At 50.0% G+C, this 27,735-nt stretch overlaps 1 protein-coding gene across 1 annotated transcript in view; it reads left to right on the top strand.

The window, feature by feature from the left end:
• Nucleotides 1-3,314: 3,314 nt before the first annotated feature.
• Nucleotides 3,315-27,735, top strand: part of BCR (BCR activator of RhoGEF and GTPase) — a 130,677-nt gene continuing 106,256 nt past the window's right edge. The window contains exon 1 of the mRNA XM_084754694.1: nt 3,315-7,238. Coding sequence (XP_084610820.1) covers nt 5,945-7,238 — 1,294 coding nt within the window. The 5' untranslated portion in view covers nt 3,315-5,944. The remainder of the gene's footprint in view (nt 7,239-27,735) is intronic.

The raw sequence follows: 27,735 nt of genomic DNA on the forward strand, positions 1-27,735 counted from the left end.
CTTAAGCCAGAAAAACCATGGTCACCTAACATACATAACCTAACATCTAGAGAGCTGAACAGAGAGGTAGATAGGACTGGTTACATTTATATAGTTATGTGGGAGGTGGGGTGAGAGACACAGACAGACAGACAGACAGACAGACAGACAGACAGACAGATCCACTGTGTTATCTAGGCCAGCCTCAAACTAAACTTCCCTCTCCTCTCTGCCTCCCAAGTGCTGGGGTTACAGGCACGGAGCATCACTGAATATTCAGGAGTTTCTACAGCCTGCTTCTTGCAGTTATTAATCCCCAAATCCACATGACACTCACCATAGGATGTGACCCTACAAAAAGTGCAGGCTGGGGACAAGAAACAGCTCTGTCCACACATAGCTCTAGGCCCTGTGAGGCAGCAGCATGGTGACAAGGAATTCTGGGTGGAGAGTAGACCACAAAGAACATGGCAACATGAGCCAGGCCTGGTGGCGCACGCCTTTAATCCCAGCACTCAGGAGGCAGAGGCAGGTGGATCACTGTGAGTTCAAGGCCAGCCTGGCCTACAAAGCGAGTCCAGGACAGCCAAGGCTACACAGAGAGACCCTGTCTCAAAAAACCAAACCAAACCAAACCAAACAAAAAAGAACATGGCAACAGGGGAGGCATGAGAGCTGGGGCTGGGAATTTTCAGAAGAGTTACCCAGCTTAGAGGTAGCCCTTGCTTTTGTGAACAAGAACTGTATCAAGATGGCCCTGGGCTGCCTTCAGATACTGCCCCCAAAGACAGGCCCCTCCAGAGATTCCAGGGGTCCCTCCAGAGGCTCCCGTGGCTCCTCTGCCATCTGCTGTGGCCTCACATGTCACATCCCATATGTTAGACCTTTCCCCGAGAGAAGTCGATGGGCAGCCATCACACTGTCCCCATCCAGCGCATGTGCAACTCCTTCTTGTTCTTTTCCCCCATAGGCCAATGCATCAGTGGCATTCAGAGCCACCAGCTACCTGAGTCTGTGCGCCAGATGGACGCAGCTTCCTAGGCTGCTGTGGGCCGGCTTCTCACTCAACGTGCCTACCCCTATCCTTCTGGAATACATAATAAAGTCCTGGATCTGGGAGGCAAAGCAGACCTAGGGCTTCTTCCATTACCAGGGGAGGCACCCGGACCTATAGGTTCCTGATGACTGAAAGCGGACCACCGGACCACCTTACTGGCCATCCCCCTCACTAATAGGTTCAGTGCACCCTGCCCTTCCTCTCTCAGTAAAGGCTTCAGACAACAGGAGATTACAGAGGCATAGCTTCAGAAGCTTCATCAATAATTGATCCTGCAGTAGGTGGGCGGAGCTGCTTCAAATGAGAGCCCTGCTCAGTCGTTGGGAACCCGGGCCAGCAACTCCAAAGACAACCCACTGCCTATTTGGCAAAGCTACCCTACCGAGATGCCCGCTGCCTACTATAGGCCAGGGCTTTGTAAGCTTGGAGGAGGTCCACCAGCCGAGCACTGTTCAGCGCAGCATGAACAAACAGAGCTAGAGAGCTGATGCTGTTGTCTCTCTCTCCCTCAAGATGACAACGGGTAACAGATGGATAACACAGTCACATCCCACTTAAAAGAGAGGCTTCCTCCAGCCTCCAGCAGGCGTGGAGATAGGGGTGGTGACTGGGTAGAGAAGGAGCAAAAAAGGGGGCCAAGTTTTCTTTTTCTCGTCATTGTACTGAAAGTTCACTCTAGGGCAGTGGTTCTCAATCCTTCTTAAGGCCGTGACCCTTTAAACCAGTTCCTCATGTTGCAGCGACCCCCACAACCACCACCATAGGATGCTTTCATTGCTACTTCATAACTGTAATTTTGCTACTGTTGTGAGTTGTAATGTCAACATCTGATGTGCAGGATGTATTTTCATTGTTACAAATTGACTCAAAAGGGGTTGCAACTCACAGGCTGAGAGCCACTGTTCTAGGGCCTTGTACATGCTAGCAAGCTGTCTACCACTGAACTCTGCCTGCTTGCCTGCCTGCCTGGGTTTAATCTCTAGCACCAAATAGACCAAGCATGGTGGGGGCATACCTATTTGATACCACGGATGGGCAGTGCCTACCTGAAGCCTCACACAGGCATCCCTGCCTGGCCTTACAATCGGGATCTTTCTCTGAACCCATGAGTGGTCCTCCTCTCAATGCCCATACCTAACCCATCTTGCAAATCCTATGAGCTCCACTCCTAGAACGACCCTGCAAACTAACCCTCTCTCCTGCTCTGCTCACCTTGCTCTCAACCTAGTCTAAGTCAACAACTTCTCCTACCTATGTGGACAGCTGCTACAGACCTATTTTTACTACCACACTGTCCAACTTTCCCAGCCAAAAAAAATACCAAGCAAGTCCCCCTTTGTTTATTGCATGGACTGACCTCGCAGGCCTGATCTGCCAGGAGCACTTAAACACATATTCATTAACCTTCAATGAAACATTCTGTACTTCAGTAAGATGAAGCCACATCTTAGTGCCTGGGATTCACACGGCGAAGGAGGAAGGTACACAGATAATAGAACATGAATTGCAAATGGTGGGAACTTCTGGACCAGGCAGGCTCAGACCTGCCCGATGGCTTTACTGGCCTTTTAAATGAAGCCTAAATCTCTTCCGCGTCTAGAAGGTGCTGGCCCACCTACTATCTCACCTCCTGCTCCCCACACCGACTTCATCTCCTGACTTAGTTGTTCCTCCAACAGCTACATCCCTGAAGCCTCTTTCTTGTTGTCTGTCTGTCCTGCTGTAGCGCCAGCCCACTGCCCAGTTGTCACCTGTCCAGGGCTAGTCTTTCCCCAACTTTTGCCTCATTCGCTACTGACTCAACTCTGCCTGCCTTCTCTCTCAGTCTCTGCCTCTGTCTCTCCCCCACCCCACCCCCACCTCCTCCAGCTGTGCTGCTTCTGGGCCATGCATATATCCCAATTTGACCACTGCTTGCTGAATAACAGTCTGAAAGCTTGCCGAGTTAGGATCTAGCAGGGACAGACTCTCTGTCTCTGCTTACTCTGTCCTCCGAGAGAGAGAAGGACAGATGATGAGAAAGCTCCATAGGAAAAGAAAGAGAGGAAGCGAGGGAGGGAGATGCTCTGAACAGAAAAGGACCAGAAGCTTTGTGTTAATGTTCCTCCCGGGGAGGTCCTGAGGATACAGAAATATCCTTGGGGCCAGAAAAGGCTGTCTGATGGGGGAAGCAAGCCACTCTCTGGGTGTGTCCCTCGCTCAACAAGCAATTCACTGCATCAAGAGAACAGAGTTTGCAAAGTCCAATAAACAGTTTCTGAGTTTTAAAAGCAAATTTATTTATTTATAAAATATTAAAGGCTAGTAGGCTGGTGCCTAAACATAGTCCCAGCTGCTCAGGAGGCCGAAGCGAGAAGTGGATCGCTTAAAGTCCAGAAGTATAGGCTCTCATCTCAAAATAAACGAATGGCTGAGTAAATAGGAAATATTTAAAGTATACGGAGCAGGAGTGTACTTCAGTGGAAGAGAGGTTGCCTAGCATGTAACAATGTCCTGGGTTCAAACTCCTAGCATCCCACCCACCAAAAAAACATACAAAAATATTTAAAATATAACTGAATTGAGGTCTGTGAGCCAAGAGCTACCATATTAATGGATGGCGCCACCCTCCTCCATCAAAATACTCCTCGCTGTCCCACACATTAATGGGAGCCTACTGGAAACCAAAGGAAGGACTCAATCAGCAAGGGAAAAAAGAATTTTGTCTTTGGAAGATTCTTTATTGGGGTGGCCAGGACACAGAGTTCCAGAGGCTTGAGTCCTTCTCATTTTGCCTGGCCTACTTATTGAATGCCTCCATCAGAGCAGTACAGGCAGCAATCAATCAGCTAGTATTGATTGTGACCCTTTGAGGTCATGACTTCTTTTTCCCCCCCTCCTCCTCCTCTCTGTCTTTCTCCTCCTCTTCCTCTTCCTCTCCTCTTCCTTTTTTTCTCTTTCCTTTTCTTTTTTTCTTTTTCTTTTTCTTTTTTCTTTTTTTTTTTTTTTGGTAGTGTTGGGGATTGATCCACGGGCTTGTCTTGCCAAATAGGACCCCTACCCTTGAGCCACGCCCCCAGCGAGGAGCAGGCTCTTTTAATATTCATTTTAAAGGTGAGTCTACTGAAGAAGAAAACCTCGTTCACTACCGTGTTCTAGGATGCCTGCCCTTTTTTGTTTGTTTGTTTGTTTGTTTGTTTGTTTCACTGACCCCAAAGTCAGGTCACCAGCAAAACCATTTCTTCTCAGCAACTGCGTTGTTTTACTGCTCTGCTAGGCCAGAGAGGTGAGATAGGCGGGGGAAAATGAGGAAACAAATTAAAGCGATCTACAGAGGGCAGCAGCGAGCTGCACAGCGCTCAGAGTTCCTAAGTCGCTGGGCTCCAAAGCTTGCTGCACTACCAAAGTCAACACCAAATCCTACATGGGTGCTGACAACGTCCGACACAAGAGGACGAAGATGAGTTCCAGGGAGGGGAAGAGAATCACGGAGCCCACCCGGTCTAAGTCGGGAAGACCTTGTTCATCTTGGCTGCTGGTCCTGGTCTATTTCTATTTCTCTAGAAAAGCATGTGATAACTGTTTACAGCCAAGGAAATCACAGCTTGTGGAGGCAGGCTTGTTTGTTTGTTTGTTTGTTTGTTTCCCTCAATGCTCCAGAAACTGAGGCACGGAGAGGGAAGAGTGGTCAGAACTCAAGCTGTTCTTCAGTTTAGTTTCCTTTCAGCTCACGCAGCAGGCTGGCCCGGATTTCATTTTGTATTCAGGAGACTCCCTACAGAGCGCTTAGCTGCCGCCTGCCTCAGATCCCTAAGCTTCCTTGGGAACCGTTAAAGATTTCCTAACTTCCACTCAGCTGTAGCTAAGAGCTGTGTGATCCCTTCAGAGAAAGAAAGGGACCCCGAAAATACTACACCGGCCTCTGGAGGTCAGGACTCAGGAAGGGGGAAGCAATGAATGTGCTGAGGGAGAGAAAGCCCCATTTATCACTCACTGTAAAGGACAACTGTGTGGTGTCGTCACCCACCTCAGTTCTCCAACATCAGAGGCTTGCTGGCTGACACAAATGGGCTGCTGGCATGAGTGACCCAGCCTGGCTCTGGCTGACTCATTGGATGACCTGCCCTGGTTGATTTCTCAGTCGTTTTGGGCCCTGCTGGGTGTTCTCTGGTGCTGCCAGCACCGAAGTTGGACGGGGTCCCGGCTGTGCACAAATGAGGAAGGAGATACTTCTGTTCTAGGTGTGAAAAACTAGCCAGAGCCTAGGCAGTGGAGGAAGCGCTCGGAATCACCCGGTCTGGGGCGCCCCCGTGGCGGTCCAGAGTGGGATTAGACTGCTTAGCTGCAGTCCTGGTCTGTATCAAGGACTCAGTGCTCCACTCGCGGCGCGGTCCCTTTAAGAGGCGCGCCCGGCCCCCGTCAGCCGCTCCGCGGCCACCGCCCCCCGGTCCTCCCCTTCCTGCAGCGTTGAGTGCGGGCCGGGGCGGGAGTGTGGTGAGGGCTGGTCCGGCTGATCGCAGCGCCAGCCAGCAAGGCTGCGGGGCGGCGGAGCTACGGGGCTACGGGGCGGGGCGGGAACCGGAGGTGAGGAGCCCGCGGGGCGGCGAGCCTGGGCCCGGGGCAGCCCTGCTTTGCAAAGACCGGCTCCCGCCGCCGCGCGCGCGCGCCGCGGAACCCCGCACACAATAGCGGCGTGCGCAACCCCGCGCCCTTCCCCCCCGCCCGCGCGCGCCCCCCGCCGCACCGCCGCCGCCGAGCCTCCCACCTCACCTGCGGCCCCGGGGGGCGGGCATTGTTCACCGCCGCCGCCGCCGCTGCGGGGCCATGGGAGCCGCCGGGTGCCCCGGGCCGGGCCCGGTGAGAACGGCGTGCCGCCGCTGAGGCGGGCTCCGGCTCGCGGCTCCGCGGCGCAGGTGAGCCGGCCGCGCCATGGTGGACTCCGTGGGCTTCGCCGAAGCGTGGAGGGCGCAGTTCCCGGACTCGGAGCCGCCGCGCATGGAGCTGCGCTCGGTGGGTGACATCGAGCAGGAGCTGGAGCGCTGCAAGGCCTCCATTAGGCGCTTGGAGCAGGAGGTGAACCAGGAGCGTTTCCGTATGATCTACCTGCAGACGCTGCTGGCCAAGGAGAAGAAGAGCTACGATCGGCAGCGCTGGGGTTTCCGTCGCGCAGCGCAGCCCCCGGACGGCGCCGCCGAGCCCCGAGCGTCCGGCTCGCGCCAGCCGCCCGCACCCGCCGACGGCGCAGACCCGGCGCCCGTCGAGGAGTCGGAGGCACGGCCGGACGGAGAGGGGTCACCGGGTAAGGCACGGCCGGCGTCCGCCCGCAGGCCGGCGGCGGCTGCTGCTGCTGCTCCGGCAGAGCGGGACGACCGAGGGCCCCCCACCAGCGTGGCGGCGCTCAGGTCCAACTTCGAGAAGATCCGCAAGGGACCTGCTCAGCCCGGCTCTGCGGACGCTGAGAAGCCCTTCTACGTGAACGTCGAGTTCCATCACGAGCGCGGCCTGGTGAAGGTAAACGACAAAGAGGTGTCCGACCGAATCAGTTCTCTGGGCAGCCAGGCCATGCAAATGGAGCGCAAAAAGTCCCAGCAGAGCGCCGGGCAGGGCCTGGGGGAAGCACCCAGACCCCATTACCGCGGACGCTCCTCCGAGAGCAGCTGCGGCCTGGACGGTGACTATGAGGATGCCGAGTTGAATCCCCGCTTTCTGAAGGACAACCTAATCCATGCCAACGGCGGCAACAGGCCCCCTTGGCCGCCCCTGGAGTACCAACCCTACCAGAGCATCTACGTCGGAGGTATGATGGTGGAAGGGGAGGGCAAAGGCCCGCTCCTGCGAAGCCAGAGCACTTCGGAGCAGGAGAAGCGCCTCACCTGGCCCCGCAGGTCTTACTCCCCCCGGAGTTTTGAGGACAGCGGAGGTGGTTACACCCCGGACTGCAGCTCCAATGAGAACCTCACCTCCAGCGAGGAGGACTTTTCCTCTGGCCAGTCCAGCCGCGTGTCACCGAGCCCCACCACCTACCGTATGTTCCGGGACAAGAGCCGCTCACCCTCGCAGAATTCGCAGCAGTCCTTTGACAGCAGCAGCCCCCCGACGCCACAGTGCCAGAAACGGCACCGGCAGTGCCAGGTTGTGGTGTCTGAGGCTACCATCGTCGGTGTCCGCAAGACAGGGCAGATCTGGCCCAGTGACGGGGACAGCACCTTTCCGGGGGAAGCAGGTGAGTGCCTGTGTGGGCGTACTTGGACCTCTTTTGGACTCTTTAACTAGGTTGGCATGGGAGAAATCGGTACTTTTTGGCGTGATTTTCAAGTGCTTTTGTGCCTCTTTGGCCCTGCGCCTGAGCTAACTCCACCCCCTTCCTCCTGAAGGCAAATGGGATGGGGGCGGGGGAACATAGGGGAATGGCTGGTGGCTTGCTCTCTTGGTTATAAATCTAGTGCAGGTGGGTTTTGCGGAGGTACCGGGACAGTAAACTCAGCGTCATCTTGATCGGCCACCTAAGAGCATCTCCTTTGAGTGGGGTGTTCAGTGCGGGTTCTCCAGAACCTGCCTCCTGGGTGTGTTCTGGTCTTGGAGTGGTTATGTGACACGACCCGGGAACCCAAGAGTCGCAAGCTGCTTCGAGGTCTTAGATGTGTCCGACTCGCTTGTGAGCAAGTGAGAGCAGGTGAGGGCAGGGAGTAGAAGAAAGTTAAGGGGAGCTCTGAGGCGGGAGACCAGTGAAAAGCAAAAAGTTGAAGATTCTATGTGGTGCTAACTCCTCAGAGCAAGTGAGAGCAGGTGAGGGCAGGGAGTAGAAGAAAGTTAAGGGGAGCTCTGAGGCGGGAGACCAGTGAAAAGCAAAAAGTTGAAGATTCTATGTGGTGCTAACTCCTCATCTTCCTAAATGTGTTTGGCTTGGATAGGTTTCGCCCATCCTTACTCACCCGTAGACTCCTCAGTCCGCTGCCACTGGTTTTTGTCTGTCATTCTTGTCCTTTTTGTGCCGCGGGGATTCAAACCCAGCGCCTTACACACTTGGGGCATGCTTCCACCACTGAGTTACATCTCCAGGCCACCTTCTTTTCTGGGTCCTCCAGGGTGCCTCCTTGGTTTTCCTAAGGATGAGCACTCAAACAGGCTTCTAATCCATCCTCTGTCACCAGCCAGAAGATGAAACAGTAACTTCTTTGCTGGCCCACAGGCACGGGTTGGATATGTGGAGTTAGTGGGACTAGGTTTTGATGTTGAGGTCCAGGCAGAATTTTCAGTTGGAGTAAGGTGGGAGGGGTGCCCGCAGGCATAGATTTGGGGGTGTACAGCTGTCAGGAGTCTCTGGGAGCCTTTGCCTCTGTTGGGCTGATCTGGTCTTTTGCTTCAGTGATTTTTTTTCCCCCTCTGCTGATGGATTTGCACGTGCCTCATTTGTCAGAATCCTCTTGAAAAAGTGAGGCTATTTTTGGCTCTATTAAGCTGCCTTTTTGTGCTCAGCATTCTGTCCTGCTTAGGTACCTCCCCACTCGCTGATCTTCCATCTCGCTTGCCGGTGGTGGTGGTGGCGGTGTGAGGCTGGACCCACCTGCCTGTACCCTGGTCCAGCTGCGTTCAGTGTCTCGGATGAAGGAATGACCCCTACAGGACTCAGAAGTTTGTTCTGTAAGGCATATCAAACAGCTCCTTCCAGGCCTGGAGGATTGCCCAGTAATTACTGGTCACCAGCCATGTCCAGGCAGCTGTGTGTGGCGAGGTGAACTCCCTTGAGCTGGCCTTTGGAGCTGTGGTGATTGGGGTCATTGTTAATAATGAAGAACATGAAAGGCATTCATGGAGACCTATTCTCTTGGTGCTAGGGAACTCTGAGTTTCCAGAAAGGTGAGCCTAGCCTTTCCTACACCTAGGAAATGGCCCAGGTATGGAGATGGCCGTATTGCCCTCCACATAAAAAATCAGACCCAGTGTAAGTCAGAGCAGGTAAAAGTAGGATTGAGAAGGAAGTGGGGGCCTCAGAGGATTATGGGAAATGGCTTCGAAGTTAATTTCCTATTTTAGAACTTTCTGGATCTTTCTTCCACTATCCCAAAGCCCCACATTCTCTCTTACATTTTTTTTTCCCCCTGAAGCATTCTGTTGTGTCTTTTTGAGATAGGGTCTCCTCCCCTTGAAGCTCCATCCAGCCTAAAACTTGTTATGTGGACCAGTGCTGGCCTCCAGTTTACAGGTGAACTCCTGCCTCCCAAGTGCAGAGGTTACAGGCGTGCACCACATCTGTCTCCCTCAAAAACGCCTCCCTCTCTCTTACCTCTCTCTCCCTCTCTCTCTTTCTATGTACTTTTGAGCCAGGGTCTTACTATGTTGCCCTGGCTGCCCTGGCTTTGTAGACCAGGTTAGCCTCTCAAATCACAAAGATCCACCTGTCTCCTCTTCCTGAGTGTTGGGATTAAAAGCGTGTTCCAACGTGCAAAGTGTCCTTAGACCCTTTTAATAATTAAGATGGAACAACGCGAGCTAAAAGAGCCAAGGGCTGAGGTGTGGCTTAGTGATGTGAAACTCTCGGTTCTTCTCCAGTACCACAAGAAACAGACAGCAAGTGAGAGCGCTCGTAAGCAGGGCTTACATTATTTCTTGGACCATTTTGTACCAGTTAACATTTTCATCATGCTTCAAGGTTTACAGCAAAAATGAATAGGTGGTATAGAGATTGCTCATATGCCCTGTGCCTCCAAACCCACTTCCAGTGTTGCCAGCATCCTCCATTAAAGGGGGGTACATTTGTGACCATTCAGAAACTGACATAGACATGTCATTATCACCCACAGTGCATGATCTATATTAGGGCTATCTCTTATTGTTGTACACTGTGTGCGTTTAGTTCTTTTTGGCTCAGACTCGCCCAGCTGTTTTAGCCCAAACGTTTAAACTGTGTGCTGAGGATTTGTCTGTCTCGTATGGGAGGGAATAGAGTCCCTGCCGCTGCTCAGCCGTCCGCCTCTGTTAGGGCTACGTAGTGATGCTCTGGGACCTACTGGCCTAAAAGGAACAACACGGAAAATTACAGTGTATGCATATATGGGGGTGGAGGGAGGGCACGTTAATGTCCTGTCGTGGCGGGCACCGTGGCCCAGCTCTTGTAACCCTCAAGTCCCTTTGGGTGAGTTTCAAGGGATGATAAAGGAGGGAGCTGGAACCATCATCACCCAGTGCTCTGTGCTGCCGGCCATGACAAGGTCCTTCCTTCACGCAGGACCTCTCGTGAGCTTTTCCATCACCTGGTGCCGGGCTGCCCACCGACAGATAAGGCGGCTACCAAGAGGTAGCAAAAGCTGAAACGTCACACGCCCTGCCTTGTGGTACCAGGCCCTGTTCTTCCTGGTGCCTCCACCTGAAGATTATAACGGGGAGGGGGGTGTTTGGGGTCCCTTGTGCCTTCACACCTATGAGGGTGAAAACAGACAGCCATGGGCCCTTCTGTATGCAGAACCCTTCCCATGGTCCTGTGTAGGCTACAGAGGAGGAGAGGTGGCCTTTGCCTCCTGGGGATGCTGGGTATATCCATGCTTAGAGGGAAGAGAGATGGGGACACGCACCGCTTTCTTGGTGTATTAGCGAAGACGCTTGGTGGCATACGCCTTTAATGTCCAGGCTTGGCCCTAAACTCCTGAGCTCAAGCAGTCATCTTCCAAGTTGCTGGCTGGTACTGTTGGCACTCAGGAGGCAGAGGCAGGCAGATCTCTGTGAGTTCGAGGCCAGCCTGGTGTACAAAGAGAGTTCCAGGACAGCCAGGGCTACAAGAGAAACCCTGACTCAAACAACAACAACAACAACAACAACAACAACAACAACAAAAGACAGGGTCTCACGGTATAGCCTAGGCTGGCTTTGAACTCCTTATCCTCCTCTATTTCTCTGCTCGGATTATAGATTTGTTTTAACTAAAAGGATACACATGATAGAAAATGTACCCTTTCATTTAGGGGATCTGAAGTAGGATTGTGAGTTTGAGGCCAACCAGAGTTACATAGAGCTTATCTCAAAAAAAATTTTTTAATCTTTTTTTTTTTTTAAAGAAATAGAAATAGAAAGCGTTTATCAAAGGGAAAGCAAGACCGAGAATAGAAGTGGGCTAATGAGCTAAGGGAAACCATGTGCCCATAGCTGGACTCTCTGTTAGCTTGACACAGGGTCTCCCTGTGTAGCCCTGACCGGCAGTGAAGACCAGGCTGGGCCTCCAGCTCAGCCGTCTGCCTGCTTTTGCCTTCTCAGGTGCTGGAGTAAGATAGGCATGCACCACCAGAAAAAAAAAAAAAGAAAGAAAAATTTAAAGTGACAAACACAAAATATTTACCTTCTTAGTCTGTTCTGACCGTTTTTAAGTATGCAGTTCCGCAGCACCGAGTACGTTCCCATTGTGCACCTGTCATTACCACGGAAACTCTGTCCCTGGTAGAGAGACAGTGCATTCTGCACCCACTACATGACAACCCCACTTGCCTTTCTATGAAGTTGAAGGCTCTAGGTGACTCACACTGGCACAGTCACACGCTGTTTGTCTTTTCCACGACTGGCTTGTTTCTCTTAAGTATAATGTCCTTGGTTTTTACCCACTTTATAGCACGGACTCAAGTTGTTCATCTCTCTACTTATCTATATTTGATAATATATCTGGCTCTGAACTCCTCATTCATATATATAATATTATATGTGTGAGATTGCATGTCTTACTGTGTTGCCCAGGCTGGCCCTGAACTCCTCATTCTGTCTGTCTGTCTTTATATGATTTAAAACATCACACACACACACACACACATACACACACACACACACAGAGAGAGAGAGAGAGAGAGAGAGAGAGAGAGAGAGAGAGAGAGAGAGAGAGAGAGAGGTTGATTGATTGATTGATTTAAGGTCTTACTATGTTGTCCAGGCTGGTCCTAAACCCCTGAGCTCAAGCTTGTACTATTGATGCACCTCACCATGCAAGACCCTTCCCTTCTTTAGATCTGAAGGGTATATAATTCAAACATCTACCCCTTCCCTCCCTGTAACCTATTATAGGTGTGCCCCTTGTGGGGGTGTGGGATGGTTTGGTTTTGGTTTTTCTGGGGCTCCGGCCCAGGGGTTTTCATGCTAAGCCTGTGCTCTCTTTCCAAGCTGCTTCTCAGTTCCTGTGTTTCTCCATGGCTCTCAGTGTGTTGTCATCTTTCTGTTGAGCACTGACCCTTACCCTTTGGGCTCTTGTATTGGTGCCAGAGTGACCCCTTGTTGTCTTTTTTCTTGGGTGATTGACCGGAAGGTAACTAACTGGTTTGAGTGGGTAACTGGACCATTAGCGGTCACAGAGGACTTTTGTTGGCTCAGTCCTGGCCTGTTTAGACCAAAGCCCATGACTGCCTCCGGATGGAGTGCAGGCTTCCTTTGAGCAGAGGTAGAGTTAGGGTGATCCAACAGGTAAAAAGACTATAATATTTTATAAGCACTCGCTGCCTCTGGCAGGCTGAGGTTTGGGGAACAAACAGAATGAAGTATTCTGAAACTCTTCATTAAAGGAGCAGAGAGGGCTGTTGAGTTGCTTGGGATGGGGGAACAGGCCTGCCCTGTGAATCTCTGATTAATCTTTTGCCTTTGGCTTTAGGAGCCACGTCTCCTCATTGGCTGAGAGTCCTATGGCTAGGGAGGTCTGTGTGTGTGACTGCAGCCTCCACTAGGACGAGGAGTCCTGGCAGCCAGGCGTCTGCTGAACCTACTAGATCTAGCAGTGCTGGGCCCAGCCTGCAGCTTCCTCCTGTGGGTTGAGAGGGCTGTGTTCAGAGTGAACCAGTAGGTGTATGGGAAGTGTCCTCCGCTTGTTAAGTAGCAGGTTCAAGATTTGGCTAAGGTGGTGTTTTTGTCTGAAGGCTTAAAGGTGAATAGTGCGTTAATTAAAGCCCCGGGAGTTCCTCATCCTGCTCAAATCCAATGGCTTCAAGGAGATGTGCTTTTCTTTGGAAAACGTACTCATTTTAGTTGGAGTAGGTTATTGTAACCTGTTTATCATTTTTAGGGTAAAATACACATAATAAAATGTGCAGTTTCAATCTCTGAGAAGTTAATCAGAAATCAAACCCAGGATATTGTGTGAGCAAGGTAAACAACTCTGTGGCCGAGCAGATCTGTCCAGGGGCTTATCGTACAACCATCACCAGCAGTCACCTACAATACTTTTTTTTGGGGGGGTGGGTGGGTCTGAGACTGATGGAGGAGGCCATTGCTAAGCACGGGTTCTAGCCCTGACCTCCAGTCCTCTCTTTCCACCTGTTTCTCCTTCTAACAGAAACTGTATCCATTTAAACAACACTTTATTCTCCTTACCTCCAGCTCCTGGCAGCCAGGATTCTACCTTTTGTCTCTGGGGATTTGCTTATCCCGGGTATCTTACGTAAATGGAATCCTATACTATTTGTCCAGTGTCTAGTGCACCTAATTTAAGTATGGCTTTAAAAATTCCCTGGGGCAGCATTCTCACCCTTCACTCCCTAGCCGCAGGCCCTGTCACAGGTGTGTTTTCTTTAGGAAAACACCTGTTGCTGGTGGTTTTCCTGTTTCCCCTGGCTCTCCCACCCACAGTGGTTCAGTGTGTTAATCGGCAGTCAGCTAATGCTGTTACATAACAAAATACCCCAGGCTGGGGTAGACAAAACAACAAAATGTATTTTCTCACACTGCTGGAGGCTGATGTGAATAAGGTGCTCAAAGAATTCCCTCCAAGGCCTGTCTCCCTGCAGTTGGTTGCTACCTTTTCTTTCTTTCTTTTTCTTTCTTTCTTTTTTTGTGGATTTTCTTTTTTTTAATACCATTTTTTTATTAATTCATTCATATTACATCTCAATTGTTATCCCATCCCTCATCCCTTGTATCCTCCCATTCCTCCCTCCCTCCTGCTTACCCCCTTACTCCCCTCCCCTATGACTGTGACTGAGGGGGACCTCCTCCCCCTGTATATGCTCATAGGGTATCAAGTCTCTTCTTGGTAGCCTGCTCTCCATCCTCTGAGGGGCACCAGGCCTCCCCATCGAGGGGACGTGGTCAAATATGGTGCACCCGAGTTCGTATGAAAGTCAGACCCCACTCTCCACTCACCACTCAACTGTGGAGACTGCTCTGTCCATTGGTTAGATCTGGTTCTGGGTTTGAAGTTTACTGTACATATTGTCCTTGGCTGGTGCCATAGTTTGAGCAGGACCCCTGGGCCCAAATCCACCCGTCATAATGTTCTTCTTGTAGGTTTCTAGGAACCTCTGGGTCCTCTTTTTGGTGGCTTTTCAAGACAGGGTTTTCTCTGTGTAGCCTTGGCTGTCCCAGACTCGCTTTGTAGACCAGGCTGGCCTCGTGAGCTGCCACGCCCGGAGACCTTTTAAATGCCTTTCAGTGGTGTTTTCTTTCTGGCAACTCTGGACGGCTGAACTTATCTTTCTTAGAAAGACAGCAGACTGCTGAAATGACCCCATAGTTTACTAAATCTTTTTTAAGCTTTTGAGATTATAATATAATGACATCATTTTCCCTATCCCCTCCCTCCCATCATATGCTCGTTCACACTTGTGGTCTTTTTCTTGTGTGTGTGTGTGTGTGTGTGTGTGTGTGTGTGTGTTCCTAAATACATACAACCTGCTTATTTTGCATGATGTTACATGCATGCATGTTTTCAGGGCTGACCGTTTGGTATGAGATAAGCCGTTGGTGTGCTCTTTCCTGGGGAAGACTATTTCTCATGCTCTCGGCATTCCTTACTTGCCTGTCGTTATTCGTCTAAGGTTGAGACCTCTGGTCCCCCCACCCCCAGGCCCATCCACATTATAACATTGTCTATATGTTGCTGACCTTGTTAGGCTCTTGTTTTGGCAGCCATGTTGGTGAGACTCTGTGGGTGTAGCTTCTGATGTTTCTAGGAGACACAGTCTCACAGCAGACTCCTTGACCCTGTAGCTCCCTGAACCTTAGATGCAGGAATGTGTCGCGGACGTAGCAGTTGGGACCGAGGGACACACATCTGTATTTTGATTGGTTATGGTTTTCTGTAATGGCATCTGTCTGGCTGTTGGAAAAATAGCTTTCCTTGATTTAGGATGAGGACTAGACCCTGGAGAACAGTCAATTCGCTAGTTTTTTTTAAAAAGCCTGAGGAACTGAGGGTCAGGACTTCATACAGAATTTGTGAGGTGCAGGGTTCAAGTCCACAGAGGAAATTTGTCATAGCAAAGAGAAATGGTGCGCAGACTGGTTTCCAATAGCAGTTATAGGATGAATTCGAGTAAGTGTGCAGGCCTGGGGATCAGTTCAGTTGGTAGAGTGCTTGCCTACTGTGTAGAAGGACGTGGGCTCAATCCCCGTTATCACAGAAACCAGGCATGCCTGTGATGTCCGTGCTCAGGAAGTAGATAGAGGTAGCAGGGCTAGAAACTCAAGATCATCTTTGACTACCTAGCAAGTTCAAGATCAGCCGTCAGGAAAAAGTAAATAAAGCTCTGTGTAGTATCAGGCGACGGGTGGTTGGTATGAGCTATCACCGAGCCAAGGAAAGCCACAAGCGAATGCTTCATGAGCCCCACATCTCTGGTCACTTAGTAAGTTGTTGACCAGACAGGTCATTGTTGGGGGTCCTGTCTGCTGAGCTATAGTTTCCTTTTCTTCCTTTTTGTTTTTGTTTTTGTTTTTGTTTTTTGTTTTTTTGTTTTTTTGAGACAGGGTTTCTTTGTGTAGTCTTGCCCATCCTGAACTCCCACTGTAGACCAGCCTGACCTCGAACTCACAAAAGATAAGGCTGCCTCTCCCTCCCTGAGTGCTGAGACTACAGAAGTGTCCCACCGCTCCTGGCTTAGTTTTCTTTTTCCTTTTCCTTCTCCTTCTGTCTTTGTACCTGTTTCTTTGTTTTTGAGACAGAGTCTTAACTAGGTAGCCTGGCCTGGACAGTGCTTTCCCGCTGATCTATATCTGTCCTTAGAATTATTACTTTTACTTTGAGAAGCAGTAACAGTAATTTCGTTATAACTTTTCACTGGGTCCTCACCCCATGCCTCCTCCTGTCCCTGCCACCCCAGCACTGGGACTGGAAGCCTGTGTCGCCTATGCTCGCTCCTTTGTGTAGGTGCTGGGGAGTGAATGAAGCCTTCATGCGGGCAAAGCGTTAACGTACCCTCTCCCCCAGCCCCCTGAAATCGTTATTAGCACAGCCTTTTCCACACGGCTCTGTTTATCTCAATTTACACGTCTCCCAAGGCAGCCAGCCGCCCTCTCCCGATCCAGAAACTCAAGGGTATTTATTGAACATCGGGTACATACCTGGAAGTGTCCTCTGAGAAATTCTCTTGCTTTTCTTGTGAATTTAGTGAAAAACTTTTTTTTTTAACCACCTACATGGACCTACGTGGATGGCTGTACCCCCTTTTAAAACCAACCAAGAAAAACCCCAAACCCTTCATGATACCGACGCGTTTTTCTGCGCGCGTCTTTCTTAAACTGTGGGTTAGCCCTTATGTCCTGTTAATCCTGAGTCTGACTGGCTTCCTTTTTTAAGGAGACAAGAACCTTAAGACAAAGGCAGAACATGCCCTACTTCTCTGTCCTATGGGATGTGCCGTACTTGGGATCCTCACGTAGAGCTTGTCCGGTCTTTCTGTGTCTCAGGCACCATGAGTGTGACAAAAGTGAAATGAGGCTCCGTCTTTTTTATTTCTTTCTTTCTTTATTTTTAATTTTTAAGTGTTAGTGTATTTTGCCTTTATATGTGTGTGTATATCACATGCATGCTGGAGCCCGCAGAGGCTAGAAGAAGACATCAGGTCCCCCGTAACTGGAGTTGCATATTATTGTGAGCTACCATGTATGTATGGGCCGAGAGTTGAACCTTAGTTCTCTGGTAGAACAGCAAGTGCCCTTGACCCCCTGAGCCATCTCTCCAGCCATGCGGCTCCATCTTTAAGGTTTTGGTTTGCTTAGACCCTTCTGTGCTGGCCAACCCCCCCTTAATCCTATCTAATAAGTAGTGGATTTTCTGGGGTCTAACGATGCGGGTTCCTTTAGGAGTGAAACTGCTTCAGCCTTGGAGACGACCTGGCTGTTATGTTTTTCTTCTCTGCCGACTGACTGTTGAACCTCCCCTGCTCAGCTCTAGAGCTCTCTTGAGTCCTGCTAATCTAGTGTCTTGGATTCTGGCTCTTGCTGCTGTGCCCTGAGAGCTTCTGGCCCCCAAGGGAAGAGCAGCTTATCCAGCACAGAGCCTGCCTGTGCTGGAGCTGGGAGACTCAGATGCTATTTACAAAATAAATACGATTTCTTTGGAGGCAGTTTCACGGGCCCTTGGACCATCCTCGTGAAGTGGCTATAGCGAGATCGTTATCATAATTATGTACTGTTGAGGGTGAGTGAGGCCTGCACAGACGCCTAGGATATAACCTGGCTAAGGTCAAGGCATTTGTGAAGGAGCTGAGTGGCGCTGTTAGTCACACACGACACAGGGTGACTCCTGGGGTATAAGGCACCTTGATCGGTTGCCTGACCAGAGTAGGCCCTCCCTGCAAATCTTTTTAGTTTGGTAGGAAAACAGTGCTTGCTGTAAACCTGTTGCTACCATGGAAACATCTGGTCAAGGCTTTCAGGAAGATTTGAAGGCGTGAGCCACTCCGAGGCGTCATTCGTCTTCTCTTATTTTACAGATTTCCAGGGAAAGAGGTTCCTTCCTCTCCTCGCTTCCCATTCCCTCTCTTCCCTCCCATCCTCCTTTCTCTTTTTTTTGTAGTGCAGAGCATCCCTTAAGTCCCCAGTATACTGAGCAACTGCTACACCGCTGAGGTATATATATGTATCCCAGCCCATTCTGATTCCCAGGTGATGAACGGCATTACGTAATAAGGATGGAACCCTTGTGACTGAGATAAGTGCCCTCTTAAAAGAGACCTCAGAGAGCCAGGCAGCCCCCTTATTCTTTCTGCCATGTGAGGACGAAGCAGGAAGCTTAAGCAGGACGCGGAACCTTAGTAGACATGGTCCCCAGTGGACTTCCAGTGTCCAAAATGGCGAGGAAGTAAGTTTTGGTTGTCCACGAATAAGCCATCAAGTGGATGGCATCGTTATGGGAACCCGACGGGACTAGGTATGCTTCTCAGCCTGATATGCATTTCTGCTTTGTAACTCCTAAATCAAAGCCAAATGTGTCATTTGGGGTCAGGCCTCAAACATATCAGACCAGAAGACTAAGGCCCTGTACCAGCATCAGCGGAGCCCAGCACAGAATGAGCCTCCTGGGATAGGGTGGCCTTCTTTGAACCACCTGGCCTTGTGACTTTTGGGGCCTTGTAAGTTGGGTTTTGATAAAAAAACCAAGACATTCCCTTCTCCCACCAGGGACCCCTTCTGCCAGTTTGTAGAGGGAAAGCTTTGAGCCACTTAAAAAAGATGATTACAAGGCTTTCATTCATTTATTGATATTTATTTATTTAAGTGCGTGCATGCATGCTTGTGCGTGTGCATGGCATGTGTATGTTAGAGGACATGTCTGCAGAGCCATTCTCTCTCACTGCCTTGTAGGACCAGGAGCCAGGGATCAAACTCAGGCCAAGTGTCACAATTCGCTTCAGCCGTCAAACTTGACACAAACCTGGAGTCGCCTGGGGAGAGGGGTCCTTCAGCTGAAGAACGGCCTCCATCAGACTGTGTCACATCTGAGGCGTTTTTCTCCTTTGCCATTTGATGTAAGAGGGCCCAGCACACCATGGGCACTGCCATCCGTAGGTGGGTGAGCCTGAGCTGTATAAGAATGCTAGCTAGCTTAAGGGGCCGGAGAGATGGCAGCTATGAGCACTGACTGCTCTTCCTGAGGACCCAGGTTCAATTCCCAGCACCCACATGACAGCTCACAACTGTCTGTAACTCCAGTTCCAGGGGATCTGATACCCTTACACCAGTGCACATAAAAATTACACATAGTTAAAAAAAAAAAAGGTGTGGTGGTGCATTCTTGTAATTCCAGCACTCAGGAGGCAGAGGCAGGTGGATCTATGTGAGTTGAAGGCCCAGCCTGGTCTACAAAGTGAGTCCAGGACAGTCAGGGCTACGCAGAGAAACCCTGTCTCAAAACCAAACCAAAACAAGACAAAAAGAACGCCAGAATGCCAGCTTAACAAGCCAGAGAGAGAGCTTATGCGCAGCTTTCCTCCTCGGTTCTGCTTCAAGCTCCTGCCTCAAAGTCCCTTACTTGACAATGCACTGTGACCTGTAAGATGACATGAACGTTGTGTTCGGTTATGATGTTCATCACAGTAAACAGAACATCGGGTCTGCACTCAGGCACCTCTGCCCGCTGAGCCATCTTCCAGCCCTATTGTGAGGCCTTTACATAGGAAGTCAATAGTGTAGTAGCTATAGACTGCCTTACTTTAGCAAGCAGCCAGGGGTCGGGAGAAGTTTACGTTGCTGATGCTCTGGCATATCCGGGTGTGGTCTGTATGGACCACTGCTGTAAACTGTAGCAGGCTATCGGGGCAGCCTGAATTTTCTCTTGTCTCAGTGACGTTGCGGTGCCCAGGAGCCAGAAGAGTTGTGTGTGTGATGTTCATGTAGAGACTTGGGAGCATTTGGACCGGCTGAGCCCCCGGTGAGGACCACAGTGTCTTTGGCTTCTAGCCCCATATGGCTACCACCGTCTAGGGTCTTCCATTCCTGTGTGGCCTTCACTACTTAGGAGACTGGGGTAACTGGATCTTCAGCAGATCTGGAGATTTTGTTTTCTTGTGTTCGTCTGTTTTCCCTCCCTACCCCTCAAGAAGCCTTCTGCTTCAAAACCTAAAAAAATGAAAGACCCATCCTGTTAGGTGCTTGGGATGAGGATGGGTAATGTACGGGTGTGACCGCCTTTTCCTGGCTCCTGTCTTCTGTAGGCGCAGCTCTGCTCCTTTCCAGGTGTGTTTTCATTCTGGGTTTTTTTTTTTTTCCTCTTTCCCCTTCTCTACTTTATTGAGATATAATTTACTGTTTGAAAAAATATAGTTCAATGACTTTGGGGTAATAGTCACAGGTCTAACTTGGAGACACTTTGGTTACCTCAAAAGGAAACATTAAGTTAAAATCCTACTCTCCACCCCCGTGTCTGGTTCCAGGATGTGTACCACACCTGACTCTGGGCTTTTTTTTTTTTCCAGTCTATGTGGATTTGCTGTTTGTGGGTAGAGTCCATGTGGCTCTCTGGGTCTGGCACATTTGCTTAGGATGCTGTATTCGCGGTGTGTCATGTCCTAACATGACCAGAGCTGCTTTCTTTCGTGTGACCTGTTAAGATTCCAGAGACTGTTTTTGTAAACCGGTCATCAGGCCCTTTCTGGTTCCCAGCTATGCTGAATAGAACCCTTGAGGTGCTCGCACTGGCTCACGGGGAGACCCAGTCAGCATCCCTAGAGGGCCGTGAGTGGAAGTTGTGGTAGGGAAGGTGGACGCTTCTCTCCCCTGTGGCTTTGGGAGGAGGCCCTGGGGCACAGGTTACTGGAAACCACGTGGTGGCTGACTGAGTTTGTTTAGGTCATCAGGGAAGGGGCCAAGCCCTTAGCTTGGTGACTTAATTAAGAGTCTTCTGAGGCCTGCACAGAACCTGCTGGTTCTGGGTCCTTCCTTGCGCACGGTCTGTGGCTTACGGCTTCTTTTATCCACATCCCAGCCTTTTCTGCTTTTGCCTCTCTTCCCTCCCCCCACCCTCCCCCCTTCCTGTGTTGAGTGATGGGACTCAGAGCTAGAACCGTGCTCACCAGCTAAGCTGTGCTCCTGGTTCTAGCCCTCGTCCCCTTTAACGGTAGTAAATTATCCGTGATGTAACAGCTGCCATTCTCACTTGCTTTCAGTGTCCACAGCTGCCTGGCATCAGACTGAGGCAAAACAGAACTGGAAGTGTTACACAACGAGTGTTTGTTTCTCTCTGTCCTAGGCTGGTGGTTCCAGATCACGGGGCAAGAACAGTTAGGGTCTTGGTAAAGAACACTTCTTGCTTGGGGCTGGCGGGATGGCTCGGTGGATAACGCGCTTGCTGTGTAAGTCAGATGACCTGTGTTTGACCCCGAGAACTCACGTAAAGGTGGGAGGAGAAAACTGACCTGACAAAGTTGTCCTCTGAGCAGGGTGGTGGCACACGCCTGTAATCCCAGCACTCGGGAGGCAGCAGCAAGCGGATGTTTTTGAGTTCGAGGCCAGCCTGCTCTACAAAGAGTCCAGGACAGCCAAGGCTACTCAGAGAAAACCTGTTTCAAAAAACAAAACAAAACAAAACAAAACAAAGCTGTCCTCTGACTTCTACATGTGTGCCATGGTACACATCCTTCCCCAACATCATGCACAGTAATAACACATACGGATCATTTTTTAAAACATGCCTGGTTGATAGCTGGTGGTCTCCTTGTGACTTCATGTATCTCTCTAGCCTCTCTTCGTATAAGGCTGCGCTAATCTGATCACTTCCCAAAGACCTCACCTCTTGAGACTGTCACATCGTGGGTGATGAGCCTACTATAGATTTCAGGGAGACACAGGCCAAAACAACTACCTGTACACGATTGTAGCTACCACTACCATCCGTCTCTAGAACTCCTGTATAGTCCCACACCGAAGCACTGCTGTCCTTAAACAGCTCCCAGCCTTCCTCCAGGGAATAGCAACCACCGTCTCACTTTTGAACCCTGTGAGCCACCGTCTCACTTTTGAACTCTGTGTGCCACCGTCCCACTTCTGAACTCTGTGAGCCACCGTCTCACTTTTGAACCCTGTGAGCCACCGTCCCACTTCTGAACCCTGTGAGCCACCGTCCCACCTTTGAACTCTGTGAGCCACCGTCCCACCTTTGAACTCTGTGAGCTTGCCGTCTCCATACACTATGTAAGTGCAGTCACACAGTTTGGCCTTTTGTGTCTGCCTTATCACGTCGCACCTTGTGGCCTCAGGATTTTTCTCTCTAGCCTTTTCTTCTCTTGCTCAGATGGGGACTGAGCAGCAAGCTCTGAAGAGGTTGGGATGACTGAGGAGGGCAGGCTGTACTTTGTATAATCCCCTGCATTTTGCAGGAAGACCTCTCCACCCCAGGGATTCAGGGGTGGGCAGGGACACCCCTCCCCCACATGTGTGTCATGAAGTTTTAAGAGAAAGGACTTAAAATATTTTTCAGTTTCCCATCATTACAACTGTATACCAGACACAGGCTGCTTACGTATGTAGTTAGTTAAGGGAGCGTCTTTCTGGTTCCTGTTTCTTGGAGACTCAGGTCTTAAGATGGGGCTGGTGGGTTTGGACCTCTGGTGAAGGTGATGTGTTGTGACTAGAGTATGTGCCTGGGCAGTTTTTTTGTTTGTTTTGTTTTTTTGTTTTTTTGTTTTTGGTTAAGTTCTGTGTAGCCTTGGCTGTCCTGGACTCACTTTGTAGATCAGGCTGGCCTCAAACTCACAGCGATCCGCCTGCCACTGCCTCCCGAGTGCTGGGATTAAAGGCGTGCGCCACCACGCCCGGCTGCCTGGGCAGTTTTAACCATGTTCCGAGGGAGAAAGTGGAAATCTCATGTCCTGACCCTGGAGTCCAAAGAAAAAGAGGCTAAGGTCCCACAGTCTGCTTCAGAGGTGTTTCCTAAATGGCCTAAGGACTTCTTACTGGGCCTAACCTTTCAAAGGTCCCAGCTCTTCCAAATACTGCCATGGGGATAGATTACCATATTCAGAGCACAGTGGGGCTCCAATCTACACACGCAGCTCAAGCTGGTGACTGCCCAAGTCTAGTTAGTGCTGCCTAACTCACTTGCTTCAGCACATTCAAAGCACTGTTCTTTTTTTGCCCAAATAGTAGACTTTACAGTGGAAAACAGCTCATCGTTTTCCTTTCTCTTTCAGGAGCATAAGTAAAAGGTGCCTTTGCTTGGGTTTGGAGGCCGGGACCTGTTACCTGAAATTAAGTTCACAGGTGCTTTAGTAACCAGGGAAGTTAAACCTCCACAGAAGGGGAAGCCCATGCCAGGAGCCCAGCCAGTTCTCCAGCCACGCCCCTCAGCCATCATGGCCCCCTTTCTCTTCCTTATTATATTAAAATACACAAAATATAAAATTTACTATCTCTCAACCCTTTCCCACAGACAGCTCATTAGTGTTAAATCTTAGGGTTTTTTGTTTCTTTGTTTGTTTGTTTGTTTTAAGATGCAGCATAGGTGGGAAAACCCTGATCTGGTCCCCAGGAAAGGTTTGTCCTCCCTTGATGTCCCGGGATGTAGCAAGACGGTTTTGGATTCAGTCCTTAGCTTGGATGTGAGGAGCTTGCAGGCCAGGCAAGAAACAGGTTCCCAAAAAGCCTTTGGGACTCTGAGGAGACGTCCGTGGTTTGTAACAGAGGAAGGGTGTGGAGAGGAAAATGGCCCAGGCAGAAAGTTTCATGTGGCAACCCTTCAGAGGGGTGGACAGCACTCAAAGAGTGTGGTTTCTCAGGGCTCTTAATTCTTGGGCCTGGGCTGCTTAGGTCCAGGTGTGTGAGGCATGAGACTGAGAGAGGAGAAGGAAGAGGGTGGCAGTGAGATCACAACGTAGGCTGAGGAGGATAGAGCCCCAGGAAAGTCATGCTGGCTGTCATGTGCTGTCACACTGGCAGGCCACTACACACAGAGGAGTTGAAAGGTCTCTCTGGTAATGGATCTCTGAGGCTGGTGGTGGCTGAGTAGATGGAGTGGAATGCAGTGAGCTAGCTTGATTGCTCGTAGTGAGCCTGGCCTCAGAGCAGTCAAGGTTGGTGTCTGGTGCCCTGGACCTCCCAGCTGCCAGATGGGCTTATTTGTGGGGACCTTGCGTGGGGAGACCTTGTTGGTTGTCAGCTTGTCATGGGGCCGTCTGATGGACCATCACAACCCTGGAGCAGCTCTGAGGTGACAGTAGAATTTTCACTCAAATAATACGGGTTGTGATTGTTAGTGTAAGCCTCGTTTTTCCGTCCTGTGCGTTTATTATTCAGTGCCCAGATGGTGGGGCGAGTGAGGTGTTGGGAAGGGGTTTGAGAGAATCCAAAAAGGAGGCTCTAATGGGTGAGGCTCTGAGGAAACATGGGAGACTTGATCTGGACATAGTGTCCTGCTTTCGCCAGCCCTAAACCCTGTGGTTTATTTATCCTGCTGAGCATGTTCTCTGAGGTTCCAGAAAGTCTGTCAAGGAAGTCTGGGATGGCTAATGGGCTGAGACTAGATCAGCAGCTCTCTGGAGAGACACCTGGTCCTGACCACTCAGGAAGTGGGGGGCAGGGGGAGTCTTTTTGTAGAAGCATTTGCTGACTTTTGGGGGGCTGGGCAGCTAGGTCCTCAGAACATTGGCAAGGGGCCAGTTCCTGATTCTGTGAGTAGAAACCATTCGAGTTGGTTGTTGGGACACAGCGGTCAGAAGATGGCCACCACAGCCAAGGTGCACTGCCTCCCACTGCCCGGGGCTGGGGGTTAGGGGAGGGGACAGGGGACAGGGCAGCAGACCTGAGGTGAGAGAGGATGTTGGTTTCCTTCTTTCTTTCTTTCTGCCCTCAAAGCCCTGGACTCTTTCAAAGTCATTCCTATGGAAGTGGGGAGGCCCTTTGTTGTTTACTGACTGGTCCCCTGGTGGGGGGACACCACCACTCCTCCACTCCTACTCTAGCAGCAGGTGGCTTCTCTGCTGCTTGCGCTTGGACTAGACGCATGTTCCTGCTTCAAGAGCACAGGGCCGGGCAGGTGACTTCTGGCTGGTCCTCTAGACCCTGTCTTTGGCTCCTCCCTTTCCAGATCATTTTCTTTGAAGCTCAGAGCCAGCTGCAGGGCTTCTTAAAGGATACCCTGGGCCGTGGTTCGTTTGGAGATGCGCTGGTGATGAGGGGGCATTCATTTGATCAGGTCCTCCTACAGATCTCCATGGTAACGCGGGATGCTTTGGAGCTTGATTCTTAACTTGCTGTTTTATGGAAGTATCCAGGCCCTGGGAGGTTATATTCTCCTCTGGCTTGGGGCTAACTAGCACAATGAATTAAGTAGCTATGGGAGATGTGGACATTTGGCCCGACTGAGACGTACGGCATTAGATCCCTGTGCTGGCTGGCTGTGTAGGGAAGACCGTCTCCAGAGTTCTTCAGTCTCTGCCTCCCTCCCCCTGTACTCCCTTATACCCATACTTACAGTGTGGTCACCCCCAAAGTGGTTGACTGGTGATGTTGTTGTCGTTGTTACTGTATGTCTTAATGCCACAGTTCTAGGAGCAATATAGCTAGGTTCACTTGCCCGGTGTCTGCCTAGGCTTAAAGGCAGAGAGTGCAGGCTGACATTCTCATCTGGGGATTGGGGTCCTTTTCCAAGCTCAGTTAAGTTGTTGCCAGGGTTCAGTTCTTGGTAGTTATGGGACTGAGGCCTTCGTGCACTTGCTGGCTGGGCATTGCTCTAGTAGGTTCTCTTCTTCACGAGCAGTTTCATACAAGACGCTTTGCTTTCCTTTCCCCAGTGAGTCTGGGTGTTTTGAAAAGTTCTTTTGAGTGATTACTTCATAGCCAGCGTTTCCAACTCTTCTACCCCTGAGAGTCCATAGGCACTGAACAGCTTTAAAAGGTGGGCTCGTAGAGGAGGAAATAGGTTTACTGTTTTTATTTTGACCTTGTACGGTGGCGCATGCTAGTCCCAGAACATGGGAGGCAAATGCAGCAAAGTCAAGGAGTTCGAGGCCAGTCTGAGCTACATGAAACTGTCTCACACAAAAAAAGGGGGGGCTGGGGTGGGGGAGGTTGGGTGAGATAAGGAGAACGTTATTATTTTTGAGACAGTATTGGGAAGACATGATTATTTTCAAGACAATATCAGCAGAAGATATTAGCAATAAGAAGCTTCTCTGATGAGGGTTGAATGATGCGCCGTTCTGTGTGTTACAGCAATATGTTATTAGGAGTCTCTTTTGCCATGTTCCTCTAACAGAGTAATAGTAGTGGTTAGTAGTAGGTTTTTCTATCACTAAGCCCATAACCTATCTAGGCTCAAGTTCTTGGCCAGCTTAGCAGTGTCATGTATGGGCTCCATCTTATAGAGTGAGCTTTAACATTAAAATTTTTTTAAAAAGGCATTGGTTGTTCCTATAACATTTGTGCCACTATTGCGCCATCGTGCAGGAAAGTCTCTGGTAGGTCGAAGGGTTTGTAGCTGGGTGGGATTGGTGATTACTTTCTTCCTCCTGCTGGGTGGGATTGGTGATTACTTTCTTCCTCCTGCAGCAGGCAAAGTACCTCCCAACCCCGTGAGTGTTAGTCGGTAGGGCTGAAGCTTTTAGATGGGCGTCAGCTTGATTTTTTTTCCATGTTTGATGACGTAGGTGAGCGGTGTCTTCAGCAATAGGAACTTGTAAACAAGATATGGAGAGTAGTCCAATAGGCCTGTGATGTCTGGGGGGGCTAGTGAGTCCATGAGACCCCCTTTACCAATGAGTCAACAAGATGTAATCCATTTCTGGCACCAGAGGTTTTACTTGGTGCTGTAAGATGCCTAGTTGGAGCCAGGCGCTGTGGTGCACGCCTGTAATCCCAGCAGTCAGGGAGGCAGAGGCGGGTGGATCTCTGTGAGTTCGAGGCCAGCCTGGTGTACAAAGCGAGTCCAGGACAGCCAAGGCTACACAGAAAAACCCTGTCTCGAAAAGATACCTAGTTGGAACATGGTCTCCCCCATTGTATGGTGGCTCCGTTTACGTCCCTTTCACGTATGTATGTGTTTTAAGAAGCTTCTACAATAGTAGGTCTACATGTGACTTTTTGTTTGCTTTTTCTAGACAGGCTCTCACTATATAGCCAGCCCTGGATGTCCCGGAACTCACTGTGTAGACCAGGCTATCCTTAAACTCACAGCAATCTGCCTGCCTCTGCCTCCTGAGTGCTGGCATAAAAGAAGGCGTGTGCAGCACTATGCCTGGCTCCGGGAGGCTGTTCAAGAGACCTTTTAGTGTTAGTTGGCTCTATTCATAGTCCCTCCTTTATCCTGCCCTCCCAGTCTGTCCCCATTTCTTCCTTCTATCCTAGTTTCTCCTTTATCTCTTTATAACACTGTACTCTATTTTCCCTTCCTTGGAAGATCCTCTGCTCCCCCCTGATTCCTAACCTCTGTGGTTATTCAGAGTGAAACATACATATCTAAAGTTAAAAGCTAAAAGAGAAAGCATGCAATATTTGTCTTTTGGGGTCTAAGTTACTCCACTCGGGATAGTTGTTTCTAATTCCATCCATTTACCTGTAAATTTCATTTTTTTCTCCTAATAGCTGAATAATACTCCACTGTAAATGTACCACATTTTCATCATCTATTTGCCAGCTGATAGGCAGCTAGGTTGTTTCCAGTTTCTGGCTATTATGAATAAAAGAAGGATTATGAATAATTTCTCTGTAGTAAGATGTCAGCTCCAAATGGATCAAGGACCTTAAGGCAGACCAGACACACTCAATCTGATAGAAGATAAAAGATAAATAACTTTGAAGTCCCTGGCACAGGAGAAGACTTTCTAAACAGGACACCAATAGCACAGGCACTAAGGCCAATAGTTAATAAATGGGATGGCGCACGCCTTTAATCCCAGCATTTGGGAGTCAGAGGCAGGTATATCTCTATGAGTTTGAGGCCAGCCTGGTCTACAGAGTGAGTTCCAGGACAGCCAGAGCTTTACAGAAGGAACATCATGAAACTAAAAAGCATCTGTATAACAAAGGATAACATAAGTTGAGCAAAGTGCCAG

Source organism: Acomys minous (assembly GCF_964271855.1).
Source record: "Acomys minous genome assembly, chromosome: 13".
In the NCBI taxonomy this organism is placed as follows: domain Eukaryota; kingdom Metazoa; phylum Chordata; class Mammalia; order Rodentia; family Muridae; genus Acomys; species Acomys minous.